Raw genomic sequence first — 9945 nt, 5'->3', positions numbered from 1 at the left:
GGGGGGGGGGGGGGGGAGAAGGGGAGGGCTGCACTGTGTGACTCGAAGGAGTCACACCTTGAATTCTGACCATGGCGTCTCATCCAGACCTTGGGACTGGACCTCTGCAGCAAAGGGAGAGACACAGTTCACCATCAGGTGAAGTTTTTCTTTCCCATTGGGGCAGCAGGACCATGGGATGAAGGATTACAATATGAAAGCTAGGACGAAGTTCTGGTCCTCAGTTCTGGTTTTTGCTCTGCTACTGACTTCACCATGTGACTTGAACAACCCACTCTGGTCTTCGTTCTCTTTACCTCCAAAGCAAGGAAGTATTGTACGGGGAGACTCCTCAGTCCTGACATTTGGATGCTATTTCCAATGTGAACAGATCCATAGTATGGTGCTAGGGATGGAGAGACCCATACTTCCGTTTCATAGAACGCACACTGAAAACTTCGTTAGAGAATACTTTTCCTACAGAATTACCAGCTCTAGATCTTTTCCTTCTTTGTACACTCCACCTTGTTGCCAAAATCCAGATGTTGCCAATACTGTTTACAAAACATATTCATATAAGTTGCCACACAAAGCACACATATGTATAGTTTATGCTTGCTGACCTCTTTAAAGCAAAGGGGTGTAATTTTGCATTTATGTTTGTTCAGTTAAAGAAAAAAACAATTATAGGTGGACATATACTGCTTACTTGTCAGTCCTGTTAATGTACATAGGAAATATACTAAAAACATTTACAATTTATCCCGGAAATCTAGATTTAGATCGTTTTTTTAATTTACAGGAAAGCAAATTTGGCAGCCTCATCGCTGCCATAGATGAAGAATTCTAGATTATCCACACTAATGAAGAAGATCAGTGGTGTGGTTAATCCAGAATAGTAGATAAATTATATAGCCAACTATCCATTGTCTGTGCTAATGGAGGGGACCAGCGATGTGGATAATCAAAATATAATTTACATTTAGCTTTGGAAAATATTTATGGTACTGTATAGCCACACCAGTCTAGACCGTACAGGATCCAAAGAGAAGGCTGTGCAGATGATTAAAGATGTCTGAGGCCCACTCCGCCTTCAGTTTCAGAGATACAGCTCTGTAGATGACTGAACACCCTCTTCATGCAAAAGGTATTCTAAGGTGACCGTGGCACTGCTCTTCCCTAACGTCACTCACTGTCTAGTTGGAGAGTCAGGGACGGCCCTAAGCAGCTCCACGTCAGGCAAACTACAAACTACCCTAGGAAACAGTAGTCACTGTACAGAGGGACAACTCCAAGAGCATGTGAAAGTATGAGTGGATGCTGGGAGTGTATCAAGATATCTAGTACCTTTTTGTAATTGTAATTTGTTCTTAATATTTTATGATTAGAATCTCTTAGTCCATTTAAGATTCTGTAAACAAGCTACCATATAAACAATAGAAATTTATTTCTTAGGTTCTGGAGGCTGGGAAGCCCAAGGTCATGACACCAGTAGAACTGATGTCTGATGAGGGGCTGCCTTTTTTTTTTTTTTTTAATGTTTATCTTTGAGAGAGAGAGAGAGACTGACCAGGAGGGGCAGAGAGAGAGAGAGAGTGGGAGGGAGACACAGAATCTGAAACAGGCTTCAGGCTCTGAGCTGTCAGCACAGAGCCTGATGCGGGACTCAAAGTCACGGACCATGAGATCCTGAGCTGAAGTCAGATGCTTAACCAACCGACTGAGCCACCGAGGCGCTCCGAGGGGCTGCTTTTAATAGATGACCCTTTCTTGCTGCATCCTCACATGGTAGGAAAGGCTAGGGAGCTCTGTGAGGGTCTCTTTTATAAGAACAAGAATCCCATTCATCAGAGCTCCTTCTTAAGACCTAATCACTGCCCAAAGGCTCTACCTCCTACTGCCATCATCTGGGGGCTGAATTCTGGTTTGGGGGAGGGGGGAAGGAATGGGCACAGACATTCAAACTATAGCAGAATCTTAGACCCAAATCTTTCATGCATGCCCTTTCTTCTGGAAACTCAAAGCCACCATGGATAGTGATTTATAAAAGTAATTCTTGGGCACCTGAATGGTTCAGTCAGTTAAATGTCCAAATCTTGATCTCAGCATCACATGTTCAAGCCCCATGTTGGGCTCCATGCTGGGCATGAAGCCTAAATAAGTGTATACATGTATGTATGTAGGCATATAATTCTTTATGTCACCATATAGGTTTGCCTTATAACTTCAGGATCCAAAAAATTCCAAAAAGATCCAGTAAGTCAATAACACAGTATATCTAAAGATAGTTGGAAGAAGGAAATAATAAGAACCAAAATTACTGAAAAAGAAAACAAAATTAATAGCATCAACAAAACCAAGAGCTGGTTCTTGAAAACATTTTCTTTTCAATAAAAAAAGACTTCTGGAAAAAATACTCAAAAAGAAAAGGTACAGATAGTGAAAAGTGTAAATAACTTAAAATACAGTAATTTTTTAATTATAATAGAATACAAATTTTAAATAAACGTTGAATTTATTAAAATTCAAAATTAAGTCTGAAAATATAAAATAAATATTTCTCTAGAAAAAAATATTAACCAAAATGAAGAACAAGCCTCCAAGAACCAGTTACCACTAAAAAAAATAAATTAGTCATGAGAATTCTCCCCTGAAATATATCAGACCCAGTTAGTTTTATAGTCGAGTTTTACCAACCTTTATTCAGAAACATTATCCAAGAGAATGCTACCCAATGTATTCTGTGAAGCTGTTATAACTTAAAGCCACTTCAAAATATTTATAGATTGTGGGGCGCCTGGGTGGCTCAGTTGGTTAAGCCTCCGACTTCTGCTCAGGTCAGATCTCACATTCATCGGTTCGAGCCCTGCGTCGGGCTCTGTGCTGACAGCTAGCTCAGAGCCTGGAGCCTGCTTCTGGTTCTGTGTCTCCCTCTCTCTCTCTGACCCTCCCTCTCTCATGCTCTGTCTCTCTCTGTATCAAAAATAAATAAAACATTTAAAAAAATTAAAAAAAATATTTATAGGTTGATACCATTTTTATGAAGTCTGAATGCTTCAAATTTGACACTGTTTATTAGAATAGTTATTAGTAGCAAGAGTATAAAATGTGTGAGAATGGCAGAAACCAGCTTTAAGACTGTGGCAACTCTGGAAAGGGAAGGAGGTGAGTGAGGAATGGGAAGAAGGGTTACACAGAGGATTTCAACTGGATTACTAATGCTTCAGTTCTTGGGGCAAAAACTGAAGTAAATTAAGGTAAAATGTTGTGATTTGAGAGTCTAATAGTAGGTACAGATTTCCATTACTTTATTTTCTATACTTAAATGTATATTTGGAATGATTCATAATTTTTTAAACTCTGCAAGTTATGCTCTCAGTGAATGGCTGCCAGCTGAGTCAGGGGTCTTAAATTACAAGTCAAGCGTGTTATGCCCATGTCAGGATACGTCAGCCAAGTTTTAGGTGACTCTTTCACATACTTTCTCCCTAAAAGGTATTCTAATTTTCTTCAATACCTAGCTAAGAAGAATTGAACATTTATAAAATACACTTTAGGCAAGATGGCAGAGGACAGAAATAGGGAAGTTCCAAAGTGAAACCTCTTTCAAAGAAAAGAAAATTTCTTCTCAGACATGCTGAATGGGATATGTCAACAGATCATGATAAATAAAGCCTATATTGAACCTGGCTCAGGCCAAGGATGTGGATTTGGGAAATAGCAGAAGTAGGAAATCCACAGTCATGCAAGTGGGGAGCCGACCTGGAGAAAGAGGAGTTATGGATCTCTTGAGCGGGGGAAGAAGAAGAGAGGATTCCTTTGAGGCGTTTTCAGAATTACCTGGGAGCGTTTTCAGGTAGACCTAAGCTACCACTGCCATCTTGCTCCCCACTGTACGGATCACTGCCCTTGTTAATGGTGTTGGTTTAAAATAAGCTTGCAGACCATTTGGGTGAAGAAAAAAGAGCAAAGGGCTAAGAATTTACACCAACATTTAGCGTGAAAATGTGAAAGGAGAAGCACTTGATGGAAGGCTCTTGGAAGAGACAGACAAGCAAAGGTCTAAGAGAACAGAAGACCAAATAAAGCCTTTAACAGAGGAACAGAGCAAGTTCAGTGGAGATCCAGCCCCCCATTGCTTTTAACTCAGACTGGGGGAGGGGTTTGGCAGGGAAGACGGAAAAGACAAGAAGGGTTCCATGGGTAAAGAAATTAGGAAAGAAAACCCAAGCCTGAAGGAAGCCTGTAAGCACAGTTGGGTGTGATTGGATGTCATTTTGGCTGAGCTTCCCAGCAAGGCCACATCCTGACCCTCGGTGTGGGGTGTCCGTAATGTGGGACTTGTCTCTAACCACAGCGGCCTCTGATCTTCCAGTATGGCTGTCTGAGCAGTGCCCTTATGAAATCTGAATTCAAATTTGATAATTTGAAACAATTTCAAACAACTTGCAGGAATGTACAGAAAGACGAATGTTTAACCAGACCTTTCCAACATCTCCATTCATCTACTACTATGATGACAAATACGAAATCCGGGAGAGAGAACAGAGAATAAAACGAAAAGTGAAAGGTATGTCATTGACTTCTTGTGAGATTACCTTTGTAGTAGTTCCTTAATACCTTCTTCTGCATGGTCTTTGCCTGCTTTGGGTGTCATGGGTTAGCACAGAAAACGTTTGTAAATTACCGTAGAAACCAGAACTTTCTTGATATCCCATAACCAGGCACCCACTTCAGAAACCCTGCATTATGATCTATTCACACTAAACATTTTTTTTTATTTACATCATGACCATTTTAGAAAATGTCCTGAAAATACTTCTATCCATACAGGGATGTAGAGTTTTTAAAGGCTCTTTTTTGAGATTCTTCTGTTTGGCAAGTAGTTATTTTTTCCATTTATATGTCTCTAGTATTTTTCATGGAAAGAAAGGCTTTCCCTGCTAGGTGATTCCTGGTGATTCCGGGAGCTTCCCCAAAGAAGTCTGTTCTTATCAGCCATGGTTACAGCAGAGCTCCAGGTCCAGGGCCACCTTCTGTGGTTTCTCTAGTTAACTCTTGCTAACATGAAGTTCTTTAATTTTATTATTTAGGCCTACTTTTTTCCATTTCTTTTGTGCTGTGGTTTACTAAATTACTTTCCTCGCTTTCAGGATGAAAGAGTTCTGTGCTTTTCAAGTTGACCTGTACATTGTAACTCTTCTAGCCTTCTTGTTATTCTTTCTCCATCCCCTCCCCCACTCTTTCAGACTCTCTCAGACTTAAGGTCTTCTTTAAAAGGAATTATTTTCAGCTTCTGCATATTTTACATATTACATTACATATAAATTGTATCTCAAAACTATATAGAGAGAGATTATAGTACATGAAGATATTGATTAGGCAATTAAATTTTAAAAAATAAAAGAAATGCACCAAAATGTTCCCTCTGAATTAAAAGATTATGGCTGCCATTTTATTTTGGGGTTTTTTTTTGTTTTTTTTTTTACTTTTCTGTATTTCACAGGTTTTCTGTAATGAGTGTTTATAATGCTAAGAAAACCATTTGTTTTCTCTTTAAACTAGTAATATTGGCAACCCTGTGGCTACTTTGAGGTTCTCTATAATCCATTAGAATTTTCGGGCACCTGGGTGGCTCAGTAGGTTGAGCATCCAACTTCAGCACAGATCATGATCTCACAACTTGTGAGTTTGAGCCCCACATCAGGCTCGCTGCTGTCAGCGGAGCCCACTTTGGATGCTGTCCTCCTCTCTCTGCCCCTCCCCTGCCTTCTCTCTCTCTCAAAAATAAACATCTTTTTAGAAAAAATAAATTATAGCATGCTAAAGTCTATAAGTAATTACCTTTGCTTTATATCCTAGAATTCACGTTTTTGACCACTAAATATATTACTTTGCATTTCATCCTTTTTTTTTTTAATGTTTAGTTTTGAGGGGGTGGGGTGAGGTGCAGGGAGGGGGACAGAGGATCTAAAGTGGGCTCTGCCCAACGCGGGGCTGGATCTCAGGAACCATGAGCTCATGAGCTAAGCCAAAGTCGATCACTCATCCGACTGAGCCACCCAGGCGCCCCCATCCTAATTTTTCCATTGGCCGCTTCTTTAATCTCTCAAGGTTGTGTTGACATGTTAGTTTTCATCCTTCAAACTCATCTCTCACTTACCCTCCCCAGAATCATGACTCTCAAGCACTTGTAGTAAAAGTGTGCCAACTCCTGGTAAAATGTAACACCAGATCTGCCACCAAAACATCTGAGATACACACGTGTGTGTTCTCCAAGCCAGTGATGTCTGCTCTGGAGGAATAATCTGTCCAGTTTGGCATCCACCTACAAGTACTGTGGCCAGACTTTATCTTCAGAGGGTGATTGAAATGTCATGAGACTGGCAAAAGGCCATTTTATACATCTTGTTTCACTTTATCATCAAAGGCTGTTTCTTTATCCCCGCCATGACTCGAATTGGTCAGATGTGACTTTTCTTCACAAAACTGAGATACTGCTTTCATTGGTCTTCATCTCTATCATTCACCCTAGTGCAACTGTATTGAATAGAATACATATCACTGGATTTCTGGATATTTTCCATTTTTAACCATCAGAAGTACAGAACTATAACCATACAATTTTTAGTAAAGGCTCTTTAGAATGTCATGTCATTAACACATTTCACTGTCTAGTTTCCCTGTCTGCTGAGTTATTTACAGACCGACGTAAGCTGTGCGTTGGCTGTCTGGCTGCTGAATATGCAGAAATACTTTTCTGTTTTCCAGAACTTCAGAAAAATGGGGATTTTCCGAGGCAGTTCAAGAGACCTCACATAGAAGCAGCAGAGAAGAGATCCCACCACGGCAAGAGGAAGAGCCACGGCTCATGGAGAAACAGCAGGTGGCCTCAAGAAAAGAAAGAAACCCAGAAAGAAACGAGCAGGAGCCATAAGGGACGTGAGAAACACAGGAAGGCTGACAGGGCTCAGGAAGTGGAGGAGGACTTCCCCAGGGGCCCGAAACTCCACTCTTCTGGCACCTTCAAGACCCAGAAGGCTCCCAAGTCTTTCCACCACTCGTCACATTACCACAAGCCTAGGGAAGACAAGTTGCCCAGAGAGGGCAAGCGGGGCAAGCAGAAGAAAACGGAGAGCTCCTTGGAGGGTGATAGCAGTGATAATTTATTTCTCATTAAGCAGAGGAAAAAGAAGTCCAAGCTGTGAGACTGCTTTCTGATTCGGCTTTCCACTCTTTGTCTGGTCTTCATGCCTGTGGCATCGTGGCAATCTGTTTATTATCCGTGATTAAATAAAGTGAATTTTTTTGTTGTTGTTTGTAATCTCAGACGTACCTGAAACTGCTGAACAAACACCATGGAGATCTCCATTCTCTGTGTCCAAAAGGTTATTAGGTATAGAAGGAAAAAACAAAAACTGGATGTACTCGGTCTTCCTCTGTTCCCGTACATCATTTTTACTCACAATCCTAGGGATAAGAAGTAATCTTTTCAAGAAAAAGTTTACAAATGCTTTGAAAAAGTCAAAGCTCATCCAATACAATTCATCTGCCATGGGAGTATGAAAATTAAGTCCTCACAGAAAGAGAAATTAAGGCTAGTATGAAACATTCATCTCTTTTTCAGCATTACTTTTTTTTTTTCCTAACATTAGAAAGGGGTCATAGCTACACATCTAAATCTAGCTGTCCTTGCTCTTGAAGCTGATGTCATAACCTTCCGGTTGTCAGAGCGTCAGAGGCAGAAAGATGAAGGTGTCCTCACTGAAGCCCTGAAGAGGCAGAGATATTGGTCTCTAAAAACATACAAATAAGGAATTTATCCACTGTAAATGTCATGACGTAGGTTTCCTGAAACAAGTGAAAAAGATTCATTAAAAATTTTAACGTAGTCACAGTGCAATACTTTTCACCGCTTTTACAGCCACACTTCAAGAAGACTATCACTTGGATGTATAGAGACGGATACTGCCCAGATTAAAAAATTGTTCTGTTTTCACAGGTTTTTTTTTAACGACCACAAGACTATACAGAAATTTTTGTACCTGTGAATTTTTGTACTTATCAAAGCCTAATGTTAGAATAAGAAAAATAAAATATCTGAAATAGAGTTAATAAGTTTGTCAATTATGTAAAAACGCAAGGAGTTTGGGTGACAGAGGGTGTGCTTGGGTTGGACAAGTCACTAAAGTTATAAAGTCTCCATAAATGGGGCTCAAAATGCCCTTGTTGCCCAAACACTAGCTCTGTGCCAGAATAAAATGAGATGGAGTCCGTTAACCCGGGCCAGTGTATGTTAGATTCTCAGGTTTGTGTTTCAGTCTTTGTGAAGTACCCGAACTGCTATGTATCCGGTAGGATCAGCTCTCTTACCTTCTGGGGGGACGGGGGAGTCTCCTCGCACTGAAAACAGCTTCAGGGCAAATTGTGGCCCCATGGTCTTTAGTCCCCCGCCCTCCGTGTGGCCGCCCTGCTCTCAGTGAAGTGTAAGCGTTCTTTGCGTGCTGGTCCGTAGCTTCCTGACATCAGCTGGGATTGTTTTGACTCTCAGGTAAGTGGCCAGCTAAATGGCTTCATAAAGTGGTAAGTCTTGAAATAATTGGTATTATTCCTCATTAAGACCTAGGACAAGCATGGCTTCTAAGAGGTGTGATGGGACTAGCATTCCTTCAGATGCAAGGGCATCTTCCAGGCAGAGGCCCTTCCTTGTAGGCTCTTTCATACGTAGATTGTTTGGAGAATGGAAGAAATAAAGCTCTTTTTTTTTCCATTCGTTACTGCACATTTTTCTGTCTTCCTCCCCAATTTTTTTTATTAGACAAACATATAAGGGTATAATTTATGCTTCAGGTCCATGCTTTTAGGAAAGGTAGCTGAGCTGCTTTACCTGTGGGCTTTACGATGGGAAGGAATGAGCAGAAACACCGAGGACCTTCTGCTCCATTTCCTCTTTGTTGCCTTGGCACCCGCCTCTTACACCAAGTGTTCCGTTAGAGTCAGTCAGGGACTCACACACTTTCCATACAAAAATGGGGAGCTTAAAATATATTAGAGATTCCACAATTAAGCAAACAATAAATAGGTAAATACAATTAAATACAATTTAGAAGAAAAGCAAATGTCCCAAACAAGGAGAATCCGTTGAGTTGCTAAATTGGAGAAGCCCGAACACCTTCTGCCTCTGGTCCTTGGATTACAGCAGCCTGTGTGGCTCTTTTCCTGGGTTGGAGGTTGGTTCATTTTGGCATTCTTAGAATAGAGAGAGAGCCCGTCTCCTGTTCTCTCAGGGGCAAGTCCTGCTTTCATGGACCATGCCATTTATAGTATCTATTTAGTCATTTTTTATTACACAAGGATTACATATTCATGTTAAGGGGTCAATTTTTTTTTAATCATACCTGATTCTTACTCCCAAAGGTAGAGTTAAAATTCTTAGTGTCTGTCCTTCCAAACTTTATACATATAATCATTGTTTTGTAACCTGTTTTTTTCACTTAATACATTGTGAAAATCTGGTTTTCTAATCATATACTTGCCTACATGTGCATGAAATGTGTATTTCATGCACATTTTAATGCATATTGCCAAGTTATATTCCCAAGAAGTCACATACCACTCAGTCACTTACACATTCCTGGTACCACTCCCACAATAATAGGATACTGTCATTCCTTCTTCTCTTTGCCTCTCTGATGAGCGATGACGTTAGTGCTACAGTGAAAAGATTGAAGTATGCTGTGTTTGTGTAGAGGCAGGATTAACTATATATCAATAATCTGTTGACAAAAGATATGAAGAGAAGCTTCTCCTAGGTAACTGAAAATTCTTTTGCCAACAAAAGATAATATACCAAAAAGAAAAAATGAGCCTTTCATTCATTCCTTCACAACCATGTTGATCCTCTGATACTACCACTTTTGGTTTTTACAGGTTAGAAGGTACTACTGGTGTCTTGTGACTAGAGGC

At 40.4% G+C, this 9945-nt stretch overlaps 1 protein-coding gene across 4 annotated transcripts in view; it reads left to right on the top strand.

Annotated features, from left to right (window-relative positions):
- The window catches only part of ZCCHC7 (zinc finger CCHC-type containing 7), a 250822-nt gene extending 243519 nt beyond the window's left edge, over positions 1-7303 (top strand). For all 4 annotated transcript variants that reach the window (XM_029920260.1, XM_029920261.1, XM_029920263.1 and 1 more), the window contains exons 8-9: positions 4432-4549; positions 6751-7303. In XM_029920260.1, coding sequence (XP_029776120.1) covers positions 4432-4549; positions 6751-7187 — 555 coding nt within the window. In that variant the 3' untranslated portion in view covers positions 7188-7303. The remainder of the gene's footprint in view (positions 1-4431; positions 4550-6750) is intronic.
- The last annotated feature ends 2642 nt before the right edge of the window (positions 7304-9945 follow it).

Source organism: Suricata suricatta, chromosome 13 (assembly GCF_006229205.1).
Source record: "Suricata suricatta isolate VVHF042 chromosome 13, meerkat_22Aug2017_6uvM2_HiC, whole genome shotgun sequence".
Classification (NCBI taxonomy): Eukaryota; Metazoa; Chordata; class Mammalia; order Carnivora; family Herpestidae; genus Suricata; species Suricata suricatta.
Note: the sequence above shows the minus strand (reverse complement) of the source record. Positions and strands in the feature narration are given on the sequence as shown.